Source organism: Neopelma chrysocephalum, unplaced genomic scaffold (genome assembly GCF_003984885.1).
Source record: "Neopelma chrysocephalum unplaced genomic scaffold, ASM398488v2 Primary Assembly neopelma1_43, whole genome shotgun sequence".
Classification (NCBI taxonomy): Eukaryota; Metazoa; Chordata; class Aves; order Passeriformes; family Pipridae; genus Neopelma; species Neopelma chrysocephalum.
This window is the reverse complement of record NW_020897702.1, coordinates 10269132-10290916: the sequence shown is the minus strand read 5'-3', so window position 1 is coordinate 10290916 and position 21785 is coordinate 10269132. Positions and strand designations below refer to the sequence as shown.

Sequence of the window (21785 nt, the reverse complement as noted above, 5' to 3'; positions counted from 1 at the left end):
AGGCTGTGAAGTGCTGACATGAACAGTTCTATTCTAAAAACAAAATAACAGAATTGGGATTGGAAGTCACCTCTGAAGGTTATCTAGACATTCTCACTGCTCGAGGGGGCAAGCTTAGGTTATTCATTCAGTCAAATTTTGAATGCTTCCAAGGATGGAGATCACACAACCACTTTATTCCCTGTTTCAGTACTTGACTATCTCATATTAAAAAATAAATTCCTCATAACTAACTGGAATTTCTTGTGTTGCAACCTTTATCCTTTGCCTTTTACCTTATTCCTCCCATCCAGGAAGAGTATTGGGTATTTTTACATATTGCTAAGATCTGCCTGAGATCTTTCCTCTACAGTGTGCTCTATCAGCTTCTTCTCACATGACAGATGCTTCAATCACCTTTGTGGCACTTCTGTGGACATGCTTCAGTATGTCCATGTCTCTCTTGTACTGGGGAGCCTGGCACTGGACACAGCACTGAAGGTGGGCCTCACCAGAGCTGAGCAGAGAGGAAGGATCAGCTCCCTCGACCAGCTGGCAGTGCAGTCCAAGAGGCTGTTGGCTTTCTTTGCCATGAGGGTGCATGAACAACTTGTGGTAAAGTCATTTACCAGAACCTCAAGAGCTTTCCTGCAAAGCCTGTTCCTATCCAGTGTGTACCTAGCCTGTCCTGCTGTGTTTGTTGAGTCAGGTTGCGAGTCAGGCCATGAAATAAGGCACAGATGTACAGAGATGAGCTCATTGGATTCCCAGTACTCTGTTTTCACACCTATAGGCAGCTCTTGAGGTAGAAATATCTTATGAGTGAGTGAACTGTGTGATCATCTTATATTGAATCTTGCAAACCTGTAATATGCTTGCATCAGAAACAGCTAGAAGGAATACCAGAGTGATCAGATCAATCTCTGTGATACATTACGTGATCACATCTAAAAAATCCTTCACTAAGCCAGGCAGCATGCTTCTCCAGCATTTTGGTTCCTCATTCTCTGTTACTAAGTATTTCTTCCTTATTTCCAATAACCCTCTTGGGCAAATTTTTACCAGAAATTTAGTTTAATTGTGTCTCCGTAATGCGTAGCTCAGCAGAGCAAACTGGAAACACAAGCTAACTGTAATTGCATTTGCCTAGGACCTTTATGTTTACTTCTTTCTGAAAGAGAATGTTGGTACTCCTAATTTCTGTTTTCTCAGGCTTTTCATATGCAGTAACATTTACATTTACAGTGTTTGTTTCTATATTCGTTACACACATATATGTGCATAAATATATCCACTGGACATAAAGATGACTATGTTCAGAAAAAAATGTTTCTCCTTTCTGCACAAATGGCAGTGGATTTCCTTTCTTCTTCCATTTGTAGCAGCTCCATCCTCTTCCACCCGTTTCCATCTGAGAAAGTTCAAACCTCAGCACTCTGTGTGTTCAAAGCCTTCCAACGTGTCCACTGTGAGCAGAATTTTCTTCTGAATTTTGCATAGTGAATCAGTTTTTCTGTCAGACATCATCAGTTTAGCTCCTGATCTACCAAACACGCTGATTCCAGTACTTTTTTCCTGCTCCCTACACTCCCCAGCCCATAAGAATTAAATGGGATGTTTCTCAGTAGATGGGCACTTTTCTCAGCTCTATCAGTGCTCTGATCAGCAAGATCAAGCCTCACTGCTCATCTAGGGCTGTATTTGCCTTTAAACACAGAGGTGAAAATAGTTACGAAGCATCTGGCGCAGATTTAGTGCTTCAATGTACACAGCTTAACTGATACATAATAATAAAAAGAATGCACATTGTACTGTGTAATATTAAAAATTAAACATGGATGTAAAGTTTTCATGTAGTAAAGTACTAGTATCATTAATCTTATCTTGTAAAAATTACAAACCAATAACCTCTAATTAAAAACAGCTAACAATTGTTATTAGTAAGCATGATAAGGAAGTAGCTGCACAGTATCTTGAATGATGTTCATAGTTCTCTTAATTTAGTTGTTCAATATAGGAAAGATATTAAGCTGTTGGAGGGAGTACAAAGGAGGGCAACAAGATGGTGAAGGGCCTTGAGGGAAAGCCGTATGAGGAGCAGCTGAGGTCACTTGGTCTGTTCAGCCTGGAGAAGCAGAGGCTGAGGGGAGACCTCATTGCAGTCTACAACTTCTTCGTGAGGGGAAGAGGAAGGGCAGGCACTGATTTCTTCTCTGTGGTGACCAGTGACAGGACCCAAGGGAATGGCCTGAAGTCATGTCAAGCGAGGTTTAGGTTGGATATTAGAAAGTGTTTCTTCACCCAGAGGGTGGTTGGGCACTGGAACAGGCTCTCCAGGAGAAGCATTTGGACGATACTCTCAGGCACATGGTGTGACTCTTGGGGATGGTCCTGTGGGGCTAAGGGATGAACTCAATGACCCTTGTGGGTCCCTTCCAACTCAGCAAATTCTGTGATTCTGTGGATGTGTTGTTTAACATCGCTGATCCTCAGCTTTCTTAACACTGAGGAAGAGCCTTGAGATATGTTGCTGAAAGTATCATGTATGTGTTTGCACTGAAAACCAAATGTCTCTGATGGGTAAAATGGAGCGAGCTGTCACACCAAGAATTATTGTTATTATTATTATTATTACTGCCATCAAAATGAAAGTAAATAAATGTTTGTATGGAGAAAAGTACAGAAGCTGACATATTCCACTCATTCTTCATTTGCCCTTAATATTTTGTCATAGGAATGCTAAACTTGAAAAGATAATGCTGAATTTCACGGCTGAATTTCTCTAAATAGATCAAGTTGTAAAGTTGTCTGGCTTTAAAAACATTTTTTTTCTCATCTCAGTTTCCAGTGTGTCTACTAGCTGAAGATAGCAACTGACATTTTTGCAAATCATATTTAGATCACTACCATACTTAATTTAAGATAATAATAAATGCATACTTTAATAAATTGCAACATAATACTTACAGGAAGGCCAAAATTAACCAGACATATGGATTAAACAAGCATTCCTGCACAGTTTCTTCTAGTTCCCTGTTTTTCTTGAGCACAGAGGCATGTTGGCACAAACAATCAGTAGCACAACACAGATAAGTATCTATCAAGAGATGGCACTGCTTTTGCATATAGTTTAGTGGCATAATGAAGATTTTTTTATCTCTCGAGTCAGAAATAGCATGTCTGCAGTTTTTCTCTGTGTCTATTAGATTTGCATGAATAAAGTGCACATTTAGTTCTGCTCCCACAGAGCCACAGGAGCAAATCATTAGGCAAAGAATTTGGTATGTGCATGGCACACAGTAATTCGGGCTGGTGGCAACGTTGTTGGGCTTCGTACTATTTCAGGGACATAGTAGCAGCTCTGTGTGTATCTCTTCTTAATCCCAGAGGGATTGGAAGATTCATAAAGTGCCTTTTCTTCATCATTCTTTTCTCTCCATGCTTTTTTTTTCCCCTTTAGGTCTATGGAGTTGCTTCTATGCAACACTATAATGTCAATGCAAACTGATAGTTCTTCTCCTTGAAGGAGACAGCTGCCAGCACTGCCCCCAGCAGTTTCCTCACCCCGCAGAGCCAGGAGGGGCTCTGCATAGCCTCATTTCTGTAAAGCAGATGGGATTTTGCACACAGTATTAGTCCCACACTGCACAGTAATAAGAACACATTTTGTCACTGCAGCACACAACTGATGAGGTTTGGACATGAGAAATATGTTATTTCAGTTACTGAAAGAACAAATAGGCAGTAGGAGACAAAGGACAAATACAAATGTTTTAAAGGATTTGTGAAGTGACCTTTCTTCTTACATCCTTCCTCTCTTTCCTTGCCTCCTTTTTCCCTACAAGTCTGCATGTCCTATTTAGCTCTGAGTGAGCCTTTCATGGGAGTAGACTTTGAATGCAAACAACTTTAGCAGCAGAAGGAAGCAACTAGCCATGCTCAGGGCACTGGTTAATGACTTTTGAGTCTCCTCTACAGATTTTCTTTCCCAGCAGCTTCCTGCACTGCACAGGACTCTGCTGGGCCAGCTGGTGGTGGACACGGGGGCTTTGTAGGAAGCATCCTTCTTTGCTCAACTGTGCAAGGCGCAGGTGTGCACACCCCTGTTCCAGCTCAGCACCTGCCTTCACAAGAGAGAAAGAGCCACTTCTGCTTTGTTTGTTGCCTTTAACATCCTCTCTGAAAGTTGTCCACCCTTTCCCCAACAACAATGCCCTTTTTTGAGTCCTAGCTGATAAAATTAAGCTTGTTTCTCAGTTGCTTTTTTATGGCTTTGTAAAAGATTTTTCCTGGCTTCAGATATTGTATAAAAATCCCATTTCAATTGTGGTTTGTATCATTGCCATTTCTGCTGCGATATTTCAGGTCAGGTCTCAATCTCTCTTCTTTAACAAGTCTCCACACTTTTTATATTGTGTTAGACAGACTTGATTTTATTGCAGGTGTTCTTTTTCTTAAGGCAGTGAATTGTGGCACAACAGCAAAGAGGAAAACCTTTGTTAAAGTCCAATTGGCAATGCACAGCTATCACCCTTTGAAGATATTTAACTGAAAATAAATCCTTTGCACTCCAGCTGTACTGACCTCCATCTTCTGGAAATCATAACGAAGAACATTTCATGCTACAGAAGTTAAGCATTCTTTTAAAATGAGTGATATGTAGTATCCATTTCACAGTAGTAGAGAACAGAGGATGACTTTGGGCCAGATTCTGTGTTCTGATGCTGATGTAAGTCTGCAAATGGTTTTATCAAAGTCAATGAAGTTGCCACTTAGAGGGAAAAAAAGAGAATATAATCAAAGCAAACACTGGTAGCCCTTCTTTTCAGTAGTAGAATAGTTTCTGAATTTCCTAGGCTAGGCTGTTGTTTCTCTAAATGGAAAGAACAGCGTCGTATGATAAAGACACAAAGTTCAGAGTTGTGCCTAAAGCTTGAGTTGGATTCACATCTCACTGGCCCTGGTTTTACCGCACTTTAAAGTCAGTGGTGTAATTCTAGTTACTTTTGATTACCACTGGAATCCTGAAATCGGAATAAGGTATTTTCATAATTGCAATATGTTAGATCAGTAACTAAAAATTCTCACACTGTTCTTTTTAGTTTCTTATATGTAAATGCATTTGGTAATGCAATCAGAGCCTAAGGCTGATTTGGTTTTTTTTGAAGTTCACCTTTCTACAGATACTTACATAAACAACAATATTTTGGAGGTGGGGGAAAGAGTTGTGTTAGATTCTGAAATAAGCTTAATAGCCCAATGGCCTTAATATATCACTTTTTTTTATTCTATTCTGTCACATTTACAGAAATGAGATATGCACTAATAGTGTGACTACAGGATAATATGTGGAATAACTGTTGTCATTCCTGTAATTTCTCTAATTTCCTGGTAATTTGGGAAGCAGATTGTATTTTCTTATTCATTCTTCTTAATACTGATGATTAATAATTTCTCAGGGTTTAAAAATAAGTGTATAATAAAGCTCCAATTCTAGGTGTTAGTCACCTTGATCATTAAATTAAAACATGCAAATCAACATACAGAAGCAACTACAGCATACTGCTTTCACCTGCTCTCAGCCTTTCCCCAAAGAAGTTAAAGTTCACCTTTCCCAGCACTTTCTTCTCAATATCTCCCTGAGCGAACCTTAAACTCTCACTGTGACAAAAGGTCGGTGCACTATCTGGGTGTGGTGTTTAAGAAGAAATCAGAGTGGGAGTATAGGGCAAAACCAATTGTTTCGAATGTGTAAGTGAAGAAGTATTACATAAGGGGTACATAGGTACTACATAGTACGTAGGTATGTATGCACATAGTATGTAAATACTACATACTCCCTTAGGTTACTGGCACTAGGACAGTTTTGAATCAAAGCACCCTGAAGCAATGAAAAGCACAGTTATAAATACAAAAGGTCCTTCCTGACCTATCATGACCCTGACATACCATATCAGCACTTTCGTGGTGTATCACTGCTAATGTAATTGGCACAGCCCATCTTTGATGCCTCACCCTGCGAAGTTTTGCAGCCAACCCCAGTGAGTGCTGCGTCAGACTGCTCTGTGACAGAGCCACCAAAGGTCCCTGTGACAGTGCTGCTCTCTCTTCAAGGACCTATGTTTTGAAATTAAGGCAGTTCTCACTGCTCAGCCTTGTGCTCCATGAATACGCCACCTACCCCGTAGGTGCTCAGAGCCTGTCTAAGAAAGTGCGGCCCACAGGCACACAAGAGTATCTTAGTTGGTGTCAGGAATGTGCTTTTTTTACAGTGTATCTCCAGATTACTGAGTTTCACATCAAGGTTGGACTCAAAATACATGAACTAGTTTTCATTTGGATGACGCCAAACAAGATGTGCCCAGAAGTGTAATGTGAGCTCAGTCCAGTGACCGGGTCAGAGAGTCCACAGTAAATGGATCTTATCGTACCAGCTGCCCAAATTGCTAATGTAGATGTTAGACAATGCTACTCTACCCTCTCTCTGACCTGTGACTGAGCTTGGCCTTTTGTCTGAATTTAGGGGTGCACAAGGAAGTACCAGGGTTTTACGGTACCTCCAGACTTTCTGGAACACTATCTCATCTGTAAAAATCTCAGGCCTGTGTTTGGTTCTGGGTAATATCTACTCTTACATATATGGAATGGTTGAGGTCTCATCTCTCAAAGTTCCAGAAACTGCTAACCAGTTAAAGATAGATAAGGAAAGTGTAAGAGTTTGCATTCCAGACTGAGTAGCTGTCAAACTCCTTCCCTAGTTACAAAGGACTTAAGTTCATTGGCTCAATTTATCTCAGGGCAGAAGTACAGTGTAGAGAAAGGTGGTTCTTCAGGTAGCAAGAATTCATATCCTGTTTTGTAGATCATAATCTGCAGCTTTGAGTCCATGGCTAGGCTTCGTGAACGAAGATTTAGGACAGCAGCTTTGAGTACTGAGGAAAAAAAATGACTGTATGTATATTTTGGATATTCAAAACTATGAGATATTCACAGCTGTTTCACTAAAGAGGCACTTTTTTTCTAAATCATAACCAATTCCTGGTTTTCAAACTGTGTGTGATCAATAACTATAAGACTTTTCAAATTCAAAATCAGAATTGTATCCAGTCTTGGTTGAAAATACAAACTATTATTCTCTTTTCTGTCTGCATAATCAACATTTTTAGAGTGAAATTCATCTCAGTTAACATTAGGGATATAAAATGTAGGTGTCTACATCAGAGCTAATCACCATCAACTCTTTTTTTAGTGAGTGCAGAAAAATAGGCACTTTCAGGGCACAGGCCGTCTAATTAATTTTACACATGTGCTTTAAAATAAGATGAATCATTTTCTCAAAGTGCCTGCTTTTTCCACAGACTACAAAGGAAGTTAAGACAACTCGATGATACATAAACGTGTACTTTTATCACTTACCCTAGAAAACAAGTTTTGAGAGAATATGATGAAAATTTCAAATTTGTTTTTTCAAAAATGTTATGTACTATTCCCATTAAATCCAGGAATTCTGTAGTGATACCTACATGCATTTCCTAGGAACAAGGACAGAAGTAAATCTGGTTAATCATTTACATTACTTACTCATTTTGACTGTAACAATGGACATCTATCTGTTGTACCTCAACGCCTGCAGGTTAATTGTGTCCTTGTTTTATTTGACTGATATATAGCAGTGATGATCAAAATTTGTGTTATGAAACCAAACTAGGGAACAGATCACTAAGGGTATTAATTGCTAAAACTAGGTCAACTTCCCAGAGCTCAAAGGGAGCTGCACTGATTTACCTAAGCTAAGGATGTGTTACACAGTTACCATGTCACATAACATCGCCTGTGTGCACCATATGAAGTTCAAGCAAGATCAAGTGCAAAGTCCTACACTAGGGACAGGTGTTTGTGCAAATACAAGTACAGGCTGGGTGGTGGATAGATTAAAAACAGATCTGAGGAGAAAGATTTGGAGGTCTTGGTTGATGAGAAGCTCATCGTGACCCAGCAATGCGCACTTGCAGCACAAAGAGCCGTCCACATCTGGCTGCATCAGAAGCAGTGTGGCCAACGGGTTGGGGCAGGTGATTCTGTACCTCTGCTCTGGTGAGACCGCTCCTGGAGTGCTGCATCCAGCTCTGGGCACCTCAACAGAGGAAGACGTGGACCTGTTTGAGCAAGTCCAGAAGAGGATCATGAAAATTATCAGGGCGCTGGAGCTCTTCTTCTCCTGTGAAGACAGGCTGAGAGAGGTGGGGTTGTTTAGCCTGGAGAAGAGAAGGCTCTGGGAAGACCTCCTTGCAGCCTTCCTTTACCTGAAGGGAGACTACAAGAGAGCTGGAGATGGACTTTTTACTAGCACGTGGAGTGATTTAGCTTAGATCCAAAGAAGAAATTCTTCACTGGGAGGGTGGTGAGGCACTGGAACAGGTTGCCCAGAGAAGTTGTGGATGCCCCATCCCTGAAGGTGTTCAAGACCAGGCAGGATGGGGCTTTGAGCAACCTGGTCTAGTGGAAGGTGTCCCTACCCATGGCAGGGGGGTTGGAACTAGATGATCTTTATGGTATCTTCCAATTCAAATCCTGCTATGATTCTATGATCCTGTCATATCAGTCCACTTAATAACTTTCAAAATGTGATGCTTTATTTATATAAAAATGCGATTTTTTTAATCTATATCAATTTCCATGTAATGCAGAGGCAAATACTTTCATTACCATGTACTGCTGAATGAGTAGAGATGTAAAAGCATTATTGGTGTGAGGAATCACATTCCTTCTGAAGCCATTAAACCAGCTGGGACTAGAGCCTTTTCATTATATGCAAAAAAATTACTTGACAGCAGCATCCTCACACGTGTTGAGTTAGTAATAGGGAAAACTGTATCTTCTATCTCTCTGTCACGCCTAATAAAATGGTAGCAGCCATCACTGATCTTAATGGGAGTTTTATTGAGTCTAAAATTCATTTATATGAAGGGTAACAATCATGGCTTGGGGGGCGTGGTGTCTTTTGGGGCTTTTTAAGTTTGTTTTTCTTTTTAAATACAAACACTTTAGCTATAGACTATACCTATGAAGTAAAGTTTGGGAAACAAGTTAAAGGATAAAAGAAAAATTGTGTATTTACTTTATTACTGTAATGAAATTAAAACAGTTCTGACAGCATATTTATGCCACATCCCTTGGATTTTCCCTTCCACTCTGCTGTAAAAGGGAATTTATTTACTGGAACAACAGAGTCAAGAATCAAACATTTCCAACTCTTACTCCAGATTTAGATCCTGGATCCTTGGGTATCTTTGATCAAATTATTTAGTCCTTCATCAACTTGTCCTCATCTCCAATATGTAATATTATTTATTTTTTACAGCAATGGGAAAAGGGACTGCAAGGCTTAGTGAACTGTTTTTTGAACATGAGGTGTGATCCCTAAAGGCAAGAAGTTGTCAATTCTTCAGACATGGTCTAGAGCTAAGTTTCCAAAGTGGGCAAGGAGACAGATCCATGTTTCCCATTACTTATTGAGTAACCTGCACTTCATGGAAAAATTTTACTTGTGTCTTATTTGTTTATTTGGAGGGAAGCTAAAGCGCTTTGTGGAGATGAGTACATGAGGAGGAAAAAAAACTCAAATATTTGGGCTGCAAACAGGCTTTTTCTAAATGAGTGGTAGACTATCAAAAATAAGAGTTCAAAGGACTGTACTGGTATTGAATGCAAGCTGCATTTACAGGTAGTGCTGTTAGTTTCTTTAGTAAAAGCAGCTTTAGTCTCCAATGAATCTATTATCAGCATTTTCTACTGACAAAATATTATCTCATTTTTTGTTGTCAGCACATTGAATAAGTGTCATTATATCATAGAAATTGCAATAATACCGATACAAGGGGCAGGTTGATATAGTTTTTATCTAAACCCTGTGGCTGATCTTGCCCTTCAGGACTGCAGCGGCTGCACATCATGGTTTTTGCCTTCTTGCATCACTTTATGCTATATTTTGGTTAAACACTCAAAGACAGCCTCACTATATTGCTCTGTCCTTGCTCACGCTCATTCCCAAAGTCTTTACTGTTTTACTAAGAGCTGAGTAACACTCATAGTACTTGACCACCTGAAGGGCGAACATCTTTGATCCCAAGAGATGAAAACCCAGTGTGATTCATAAATTCTGCACTTATTTCAAATGAAAAAGTACATCAGTGGATAGGCTTTGTAGCTAATGTGTGACGTCCTCCTTCCGAATTTGTATCTCATAGATAATTGCTCTATTTGATAAAATAGTATACCACAGTAACATTTTAATACAGAAGACACTGAGATTACCAGTTCATTACTTTACTCACTTCAATGTTAACTTTTTTCCATCATATAACTTTCCCTGGAAAGTTATTCTTACATTATTAGACTCTCAACTTTATATAACTTGTGATAGAGAAAACAATATGACATTGTTTTGGTGTTTGGTTTTTTTTTATTTCCCTCACAGATTGTGAGCGTGGGAAAGCATGTTAAAGGATACCATTATATTGTTGCCAACCTGGTAAGATACTTTTCTAGAATTATACCCCTGCTCGGTAAGTGAAACATTCAGTTTTACTTAGAAGTTATAGCACTTCACACAACATTTCCCATTTGTCCCTAATATGTGGTTGTACGGAATATATCCTTTATGATGCATAAAAGAACTTGGGTTTGTTTTTGCAGCCATCTAGATACGAAGGGCACAATGTTACCCTCCTAAATTTAAAAAAAAAATCATCAGTGTAGTATAGAGGGTTGCTAGGACTGTATCTTGTGGCTGAATTAGAATTTGCGGAACTACACTGATTTTTGACTCATCTTTTTATTATTAGTAATGTAACAATTCTAGAGGTAACTTTTAACATTCTCCAGGGAACATTCAATTTCATGTAAGCTCAGCTATTTCCAGTCAAATTACTAGTTTGGTATTTCCACTCTAAGTCTAAACTGGACATTCAAACAGATAATGTTCAGAAGAGGGCAAAGAAAGAGTAAATTCAATATTTTATTATTCAAATAACTCCTTCTTTAAGCCAAAAACATACCTGGCAAAGCACAGTGAATGTAGGACAGAGTCTAATGTATACTTTGAACTGTTTTCTTTCCACTCTCTCTCAAGGAATTTTAGTTGACATGAAGTATTTTGTTGTGCTTTGCTGTACTTGTACCTTAACTTAAGATCACTTCAGATTATTTTTAGGGCCTCAGGAGTTTTAAATGAGATATGTCTATTCTCTTAGGTCTTACAAATTAAATTTTTCAGCATTACAATTTTATTATTCCTCAGGTAATTTTACTCATGCAAAATAGTTGCTGTAAACAAGGAACTGGATGTTGCAGTGAACTGCTAGTGGGGTATTCAGGGGAGATAGGCACATCTACTCCTCTGCTTCAGCAGGGGCACACTTTGTTACCTACTGTCTGTTCAATAATGTGGGTAATATGACCTGATGTGTCACCTTTTATATTTACTGTCAGTATCCCTTAGGACATAAATCAAATCTCTGTCTTTACAGGTTTTTTCCCCTGGGATATTGGATCAGTACCCCACAAATTTTTTTTCCTAAATCTTTCTAGGTTAAGTGTACACTTCTGTTTTCACTGATAAATACCAATCAGAGGAATTTAAGAAAATAAAGATAAGATACCTCTGAGCTAGCCTTAAACATAGCAGCTAGGAAAGGAGCAGAAAGATTTATTCTTGCTTCTTAGTACTTTAGCAGTTTGCATTATGCAGTTTCTTGAAGTTCAGTTCTGTCCCTAAAAGCAAATTTCAGTAAAGAATTTGTCTTTATATGTGCTGAACAGATCAGCCAGAGAAACTAATAAGTCAGGAGGTATAGGTACTTTATTTTCTCTTTTAATGTTGGCAGTCAGTCTGGGTTTTCAATATATAGCAGATATAGCAGATCTGACAGCTACTACACTCCTATTTCACAGAAGTGTGATTCTCTGTTATGTTTTCCTTGCACTAATAGTAAGATCCTCATGTGCTGTCTTTGCCTTCTAATGTCTATTGCATTATCTCATTATCTCAGACATTTTCAGCCTAAACAATGAATCCTGGAATATATGTATTTACAGAATAGTGTTCATTTTTCAAACATGCAAAGAAAGAGGAATGCATTGTTTAAAGCACTAGTACAGTGCTCATTCAAATCTGCTAACTTTGATGGAAATTGGATTAAGGTTTTAATATTCTGCAGGCAGTTTTCAGTTGATTTGCCAAAGGCATTTCTTCAAAAAGTGCCTGCCATTCTCAGCAATGTGTTGCTTAGCTGTCAAGACCACCCTAGCAATAATGTGGGAAATGTATTTCTTGTTTTTGTTTCTTTATTACGCAAAAGGAAATTATCAATGAAGGTTCAACATTACTCTGGTTTTAAATTTTGCCTTCTAATGGAATCCTGCTGTTGTGCATTCTTTATGCTACTGCGCTGACCTACAACAGATTGGACCCACAGTGGTGTAGGAGGGCAAACAAAATCTTAAATTGATTTTCTAGGGATTCAAAGATATTTCTCTGGAGAGATTTATGCATGGAGGAGCCAATGTGACTGGATTTCAGCTAGTAGATTTCAGTACCCCGATGGTAACTAAGCTGATGCAGCGTTGGAAGAAGCTGGACCAGAGAGAATACCCAGGATCTGAGACCCCACCAAAGGTACTGGCTGATATGAAGCGCTACCAAAGATATCACTCAGGTGTTCTAATTTCTAATTAACATTGTTGAATACATGAATGAATATATAGGCAGAGGAGAAGGCAGTTGATCTTACTATTATTGGCAATTAATCATACCTATCCTTACATTTGTATGATGGAAACACAAACTGCAGCACATTTTGCTGATGTACTTGAATGTCCTTTGTCACTTATTCTCCAACTTTACCCCTTTACTGACAGCAATTAAGGGTCAAATGCTTAACTGACAACTTAATTTCAATAAAATTTACATTAATTAATCTAATTATCTACGTTACTGAGAGTGCAGAGCTTTCCCAACAGCTGAATTCTTTTGTGTATGAGATAGTACTCAAAAATTTACTACCTTTACTTTTTCTTATCGAGTTTCCTCTGGAAATTTTCCACCTCAAAACCTGGTGTACTAATCACCTTCAGGCATGATTTTAAAGTGAAATCTCATCCCAGTGTTCCTCTATCCTAATCCCTCACAGGTTGATAACAAAATATTTCTCTCACATATAGTTTTCCTGGCAGGCAAATCACAGTATAGTTCTAAATATGACTTCATCAAAATTGTTCTGTTATTATATGCACAAAGGCATATCAGACCTAGTTGAAACTGGGCCCCTTTGTGCTGGGCACTATGCAAAGATAAGCAATTAGTCCTCCTTGGCTGGGAAACTGGTAGGTTGACAAAGTCTGGAGAAGGCATCAACATGGTTATTACAAAGCAGAGCTACATAATTCAGTGAACATTCCAGAAATTTATGTTCTGGAGAAAAAAAAAACAAAAACAAAAAACAAGGATGCTGTGGGCTATGGAGTGCAGACATCCCCAATTACTGACGACAGGAAAAATTCAACTTATAGGACTTCTTACCATGTCAACAGGATGATGTTGTCTTCTTCAGAGAAGTCAGCTTGATTAATTTGAATCACATCTAATTCACCCAGGGATAACCAAAATTTGAGATTAAAAGGATAAACCATGTCTCAAAGAGCTTATTATATGCAAGGCAAATGAAAGGAAGGAAATTAGACTTGAATAAGGGAATTTAAATTTTGTAAATTGCAGGGCATATCAGTAGCAGCCCTGGGCATGTGAACAACAACTCCTGATGCAGTATGTTTATCGGAGGACCATACTGAGAAAACACCCCTTTGTTTATGTGGCTCCAGGCTAACATCTGCCGAAGATGTTAGCTGTACACGTTTCATTTGGCATGTTATCAACCTAAAGCAGTTACTGTAGTTAGTGCAGAAACACGGATCATTCAGTGTACGTGTCAGGCAGAGAGCCAACACAGGTTTTCCAATAGGAAGAATCTACTTTTGATTATTCTTAACAATTCCAGTAGCCTGGATGTCAGCTCATTAACCATGCATTTTTTCAGTTATATTTTCTCAATGAGTTACTGTCTCTTTCTTTTTGTTTTGAGTAAGTTGGGTGATTGGGGTTATTCCTTAATGTATAAGACAAATGGGAAAAAAAAGATTTTAATATCTCCAGTTCAATTTCTTTCTTTTATTAAGATGCAGAATTTTCTACCCTTAAAAAATACAGTTTTAAAGCTGGAGCTACTGAAATGTCCTGCGTTTGTCTCTCAGACAAACTTGCTTTTGATTTTGAAGAGAGCTTTTTACTAAATGAAGGTGTAGAAACTGCTGCATAATGAATCAAACTAGAAATACTTGAGACAGGTGATTTTTTTAAAGACATGCCAATTCTGATGCAGTGTGTTTGTTCATCTATTTAGTATACATCTGCACTGACATATGATGGAGTACTTGTGATGGCTGAAACTTTCCGTAATCTTAGAAGACAGAAAATTGATATTTCAAGGAGAGGAAATGCCGGTGATTGTCTTGCCAACCCTGCAGCCCCATGGGGTCAAGGAATTGATATGGAGAGGACATTAAAACAGGTAAAGGGAGGCTTTATTCTAGTGATCTTTTTGAATATTGGATACTAGTTGCACGCTGTATGACTTGGAAGATAGTATGCACAAGGGTAGTAATGGAGAAGGAGAAAATATTTTTAGTTGGCATTTGGAAACAGCTTAGGCTGTTCAGGCTGTTCTGGTTTGTAACTTGGAATGAAGGCAGAGGGGAACTACTACAGTTTGAAACTACTGTTAATTCTTTTAAGATAGTTGGGACTTCATCCACTGAACTGGTGAGCTCATCTGTTACTATTGCAAATAAACTGGCTTTACAAGTATTGTCATTTGAGGAAAAAGATATAGCTACATAATACAGTCTTTAAAATATGTTTCTGTCATCTTCAATAAAAGCAGACTTCTCCCAGGGAAATCACATAGGTAATAATTTTTTTTTCTTTAAAGAAGAAATAACCCAGAGCCATTGTTCTCTGATGTCAAGATTTTGAATTCCTGATGAATATGGATGCCTAGAAAGTTCCAGATCTCTGTCAAGATGTTTTAGCCTTTCCTTTGAATGGGACAGTAAGAAAATATAAATCCTGCAGTAGAATTTAAATCATTGCAAATGAGCAGGCTGCACTCAGGAGAAACTGCTGAGGAGAAGTGACTGCTGACAGAGCTGGCAGCTCTGTGCCTAGAAGCCAAGGTTTCAGCCCTGGAGAAAAATCAGCAGAGATAGAAATGGACAGAGGGAAAGAGTAAGTGATTTAAGTCTGCATCCTGACTCTTAGAGAGAGAAATAAAGCATTTTGTATGCTTCACATACTCTTTGCAGATGAACAGATCTGTAACAATTGAGAGAAGCATTAAGTCAGGCTTCTGTGTTTGGGTAGACAGCATGAGCCTTCAAATTTGGCCAAAGTGGTTTGCATGGCCAGATCCTGATACAATCAAAACCAGCACCAATATGACCATGACTTCTTTGGGATGAGGAGAACAGTTTGGTGTAGTAGTGTAGTGTCATCCTTTGGTGGCTAAGTAAAGTACCGAAAGAAAAAACAGAGTTCTGGTTTCAGCTGAAACACGTGGTGGAAAACTCCCACAGTCAATCTTATGGCTTTTTCATCTGTCTTTCATTCTGATGCTTTTAAAACACTCTTTTCAAGCTCTTTGCATGTCACCCATCTTCTGTGATAGTAAGTTGCTTTACTGGGGCTAAGGTTGTTGTCGAGTTTACCTTAATGAACAGTATATGTTCAATTTGTACATTTAATCCACCAGAGTGGGAGCTTAAAGGATACATGACCTCAGGCGAAAACATCCCTTAGGTTTTTTCATATGACCCTAGATACTCTACAGGAGTGATGAGAATGGTAAAAAATGTACTTCTCTTTAGAACCTGCAGTTGGAAGATGTTGAGCTGCACAGCATGAAAAAGGACGAGATCCATTGTGTGTCTTTGTTAGCAGTTAGATACTGACATACCTAAGGCTGTTTTGAGCATGGTCTGACAAGAAAAAGGAATATAAAGAAAAGTAGCCAAATTTATTGCTTTATAATGCCTGACTGTTCTACAGTAGTGTTGTTATGGTAGTCTAAGGACATAGCCAGGATAACTTGCACTGCTCTGTGACATTTGAAATAAAGAATATAAGACTGGATCTTCATGATGCTTTTTTCTCCATGTTTAGGTTCGAATACAAGGATTGACAGGAAATGTTCAGTTTGACCACTATGGTCGTAGAGTCAACTACACCATGGATGTCTTTGAGCTGAAAAACACAGGTCCTCGAAAGGTACGTGTTGACAATGTTTACTATCCTCATATTGTATAAATGAGTTACATATGATGAAATGGTTATGCAGACTTCTATTAAAGTGGACTCTGCAGTTTAAAAAGATATAATACATTGAATACATGGAGAATATTTCTGGTGAAAGTATTTTTAAACTGCATTTTCTGCTAGATGCTATTATTCAATGCAACATATTGGGAAACACAAAAACAAGCGTGCATCTTGGAGTGGTGGGATGTCAGTCAGTCAAGCATACTAATGAAAACCAGCTGGATGGCATGTTACTAGGCAGCTAGGTGGTGGAAAATGGTCAGAACTCTGAGCAGTAGATATTCTTTGTTTCTTATCCAAAGATTTCTGTCTTTAAAGTTACTGGCATTTTTAAGCAGGTTAATTTGTACATTCTGTGTAAACATGAATCATAGGCTGTTACTAACATAGGGATTTTAAGGGTGAAAAGAGAGAAGAGGAGAGAGGAGGAAAAGAGAATGCCCTGAAAACTTACATTTTCTGAAATTAATTTCAGTATCTAATCCTGCGTGCTTGATTCATTGCTTGTAAGCAATTTAGGCAAATGCACGTTAATATATGTCTAAGCAGATCCTCCATATCCGAATGCTCATTATCACTCAGCCCAATCACTTTAAAAAGATAAGTCTGGGTACTTTTTGACCCTTTCTCGTCTGTGCTGAAAATTTGTACACTTGTCATAGTATAAAACAAATAAAAGCAGAAATTGTACACAGACTCATGGATTTTATTTCCTTTGGAGTCACCGTGGCGTGTTTTGTTTGTGAGGTCATCAGAAACAGTTCTCTGCTGTTGGGCCAGAGGTGACAAGTGCAGTAAATATTGCCACTGGTAAACTGTGTGTCCCCAGAGACCTGCCACAGTGCTGAGGAGGCAGAGTGTTAAACTGCAGACCCAGAGCAGAATTATACACTCGGATGAAAAAATTGCCAATATTTCACAATATAGAGCTGTATACCAAAGAAAAGCATGTGCTTGTGTATGAAGCATATTGGTGCATTTGTCTTTTGAAAGTATGAGAGATGGCTGAAAAATAGATTCGGAAAGGGGAGCTTGTCTTCCCTCTCTCTTGGGAAGTCCACTGTCTCCTGCCAGGCAACGTGTCTGACCTTGCTACCAGTCCCGCTTCCTTCCTGGCTCTGTGCCGCACTGTTGGCACCTAGTTGGATATATGGGTGGCTGGGATACATTGAAGGCAAATGGTGAAATATGCTGTTTGCATCCTCTATTCCCAGTTGTACAGAAGGAAAGGCAAGGTGCAAAAGATGTGGTTAATTAGGTCACAACTTCTGTAACTAATTAGGGAATTTGCGGGTCAGCAAACTTTTGAAAAGGTTTGATGTTTCAGTCTTTATAACCTGTTTTGGGAGATGCGTGTGGCTGGCATCACTGCAGGGATGTCCCCATCCTCTCTTCTTGCCTGCAGTTTAAGGGGAGGGTGGCTGCAAATAGAGGAACTATGTCTGTGTTGTGCTAGAAGGCCCAAGGTGCTTTTCTTACCTTTCAGCCATGCCTCTCTGCCACTCTTAAACCATTACCTCTCTTTGACATAACAAGTCATAACAGCTTTGACAGATCTGGCTACTCACAAGAATTTATTTCTCATGTATTAGGTAGTGCTTTATATGTGATCACTGGACCAATTCTGTGGTCCAGCCTGACAAATCCTATATAATACGTGAGAAATGACTATACTTAATTGAACTAAGAGGCCTTCACTTTTAATGTTTTCTTCTCATGTCCTACATAACATGACTTATGAGTCACTCAGCAACATCTTTTCAAAACTAGCCTTTCCAGTGAGAGTAGTGCATGGCTCTAATCTTTAGAAAAGTGATTTTTGTTGCCCACAGCTTTAAATATGTGAACAGATCATTAGAAAATGGCACAGCTAGACAGACTTCCATATAGTTTAGTAAAATGGAAAAAATTGCCAATGCTTATGTTAGTTTCATTTATGCAGCATTTCTTACTTGCTTCTTCTCTGCAGAACAATAACAAAATCTGCTGGTGAGGGGAAGGGTGTGAGGACAAGGATCACAGAGGTGGAATGGAATGGCTCCTGTGACTGGAGTGTTGCAATCAAGCGTTACAGACTTTTCATTGATGCCCAGGGACAGGACTAGAGGCAATGAGGACAAACTGAAACACAGGAGGATCCTTCTGAACATTAGGAAATGATTTTTTGACTCTGAGAGTGACCAAGCACTGGCACAGGTTGTGCAGGGAGGTTGTGAAGTCTTCATCTTGGAGATATTCAAAAGCTATCCAGACAGTCCTGGGCAGCTAGCTTTAGGTTGAACAGTGGGGTTTGACTAAATGACTTCCAGATGTCCCTTCCCAGCTCAATTATTCTGTGATTCTGTCATTCACCGTGCATCATGTCACCAAAATAAAAAAAAAAAAAAAGGAAAGGAAAAATTAAACAAAGCATTATGCATTACATGTACATGCACAAACCGGTCTAAGAGTTGACTTCTAAATTCCAATTTAGGCAACATGAAAATTGATTATCAAAATTTTTGAGTATTCTCTTGCCCTTAGTTGATTTGTGAGCTTCAGCAGGAGCACTTCAGTGGCTGCTACGAGGTGTACAGGCCTTCAGAAATTACAGTATTCAATAAAATGACAAACTGTTATAACAAATTTACTTTGAGGCAGATATTTTTGCAATATTGTTTCCTATAAGACAAATTCAGCCTCCATGTAAGTGGATGCAACTCCTATGAAGTTCAGTTGCAATACAAATAGAATTGGAGGTACTTTAATAGCTGAATTCAATCCTATCCTTTGAACAGTTTTTTCCTTGTGGATTTGAAGTATTTATAGGAAAGCATACTGTTATTTAGTGCGCTGACAGTGACTGTGAATTGATATACTTATACAAGTGTCATGACATATCTTTCGTATTTATTCAGTAATCTAGTTCCAAAGTTAATTTAGCACAGGTTTGAACAGAACACGTGTTCACACCAACGCACACAAACTAAAGTTCCTTTAAAAAATGCCTGTCATTTCTCAAAAAATGCCTTTATCTCTGTCTGAATTTTCATATGGTACTTACTTTTATAATGCAGTACATCATTCATTTTCTGTTTTCCTTCTGAATTTTATAGCCATGAGGAATTGCACAATGAAAAACAATTATTCACTATTGTAATGAATTCCCCAGACTGCCAGGTTTTGATGCACCTATTCTGCCTTTAGTTGGTCACAGTTTTTGACAAGAGCTTGAAATTTTCAGTAATCAATTGTATCTGTGACTGTATGGTTTTCTGGATGAAAAAGAATATTTCTTAGCAGTGCATCCTACTAGGAAGAAAACCTTCCGCTCCACTATATCAGCAATGCTGATGTTTCCTGTAGAAAAAAAAAATCACTCATTGTGCAAGTTTGGAGCTGGCTTCCTGCCAAGTCTCCGAAACTTGACAACAGAGTCCGCTTCCCAGAGAGGGAAGAAAAAAAACCAAGCAGCCAAAGTTCTAGAAAAAATATATATTTTATGTATAAAACAGATATATACAATGAGAATATTATATATATATCTATAACCCCAGAAACCCTAAATAGCTTCCCAAAGGGAAGAGGGGGAAGGGAGAAGGGAAAAGGATAAAATAGGGTGAAAAGGGACAAAAACAAAACAGGTCTACACAATCTAAAAACCCGGTAACCAGCAAACTGAAGAATTGGCAAGAGCTCACCACTTCCCTTGAGAAAAGCGGGACGGCTGGACGCGGCCCAGCACCCTCCCCTCACGCGTGGCCGATAACAGCAGTCACTGTAGGCCTCAGCTCCAGATAAGCCAGACCAAGACAGGGACCCACCGTTCTCCAACCTCGCCGGAAAGGAAGAGAGCGAGCTCTCTTATCTACCCCTTATTTATACCCCAGGTTACGTAAAGGAATAGCATGGAATACTTCCTTGGTCACTTTCCTAGTTCCTTCCTGGTTACAAGCTGGTCTCCAGGAAGGCCTAGACTGAAACCATCACACTCATGTTCAGCCATATGGCTCTAGGGACTGCTAAAACGACTTGCCTCTCCATAATTAGTGAAATAGTAAATGTAAAAATCAAGAGGAAGGTTGACTCTTTTAAGAGTACAGAGGATATATATAATGCATATGAGGCTAGGAACCAAAAGCTCTCCCCTGTGCTTTTAGACTCTCATATCACATCACTGCCTTGAGCTGAATAAGAGGTTTCTCCTCATCATGGAGGCACAATCCTATGTGATGGTGAATTTTAGTCAGGACTCTACAATAATGTTAGAAATAATATTGACTGCATAATTGATTTGATTGTTTAGCCAGTTTCCATCATATTGAAATCTTTTCAGCCAAGGCACAGAATGTCCTTTGGCAGTTACACTGAAGCTCCGCCTGGAGCCCACTTTCCACTAAAATTCCCTTTTCTCTTCTAGTAAGATGAACAAGACATTCCTCTCTCCCAACTCTTGGTCTCATGAATTCCTAATTAATCAAGGGAATGGGGTAGGGGCAGTTGCTTCTGACTGGTCCCCAGGTGCTTCTGGAAACTGAGCTGTCTCAGATTGAATTGCATCTCTTTGATAGGAACCTTTTAAATCATGTGTCTGTTATGTCATGCTAGGAAGAAGAATAAGTCTCCCAGTTCGTTAGGTTCCCAGAAACCTGGGGAGCCTTTAGGTCGGATTAGAACACTGTTCTACTGATGCATTTGTGTTTGTGTTGTCCATTTGACATGAAGTTAAGTGCTGTCAGTCCTGGGTCAGAGAAACAGCCACTGAGCCGTTCCCTGGCAGCCTTGTCAGTGGATGCGTAGACAACCATGATCTGGTTGCAGAAAAGAGAATGGGCAAGAAGGAGAAAAGAGACAGTAGTTGTTTTCCTCCATAGGAATACAAGAATGACTGATTCAAATCTCATTCTAGAGTAGTTCATCTCCAGCAATGAACAAAAGCAGCTGTTTCACCTAAAGACTGCTCTGGGAAGGGTTGTGGCAGCCTAAATGAAGCCAAGGAGAAAAAAAGGTGGATGTGGTGTTCCACCTCCCTGTAGGCACTTCCTAGAGATACATTTAGAGAGCATTCACTCTCATCATGCTTTAGTCGGTGGAAAAGCAAGCAGTTTTCTAGGAGGAGTGCTTCTTTTGAATGAGCTGAGTCACTGTCTGTTGGTGCTGTCTGTCCCATGAGTGTAAAGAAAGCTTGAATAACAGGGCTTCTAATGTAGGTACTAAAAGGTCAGTGCCAGCAGTTAGGTGGAAAAAACCTGATGTAAGTCTCTGGGTTGGAGTCTCCTGAGAGGCCCATGGTGGAGAAAGGAATTGAGATTAGCAGTGGGGTTACAAAACTGTCATCTAGATGTCTTTCACTCCTCCTTCTAAGACTGGAAGATCTGGAGGATTAGTGAATGAAAAT

At 39.2% G+C, this 21785-nt stretch overlaps 1 protein-coding gene across 10 annotated transcripts in view; it reads left to right on the top strand.

Moving 5' to 3' along the window:
• The window catches only part of GRIA4 (glutamate ionotropic receptor AMPA type subunit 4), a 223838-nt gene that overhangs the window by 138225 nt on the left and 63828 nt on the right, over window positions 1-21785 (top strand). For all 10 annotated transcript variants that reach the window (XR_003533269.1, XM_027677327.1, XM_027677320.1 and 7 more), the window contains exons 5-8: window positions 10457-10510; window positions 12497-12655; window positions 14436-14603; window positions 16253-16357. Coding sequence is in view for 9 of the 10 variants with exons in the window: in XM_027677327.1 (XP_027533128.1) it covers window positions 10457-10510; window positions 12497-12655; window positions 14436-14603; window positions 16253-16357 (486 nt within the window). In the remaining variant the exon portion in view is untranslated. The remainder of the gene's footprint in view (window positions 1-10456; window positions 10511-12496; window positions 12656-14435; window positions 14604-16252; window positions 16358-21785) is intronic.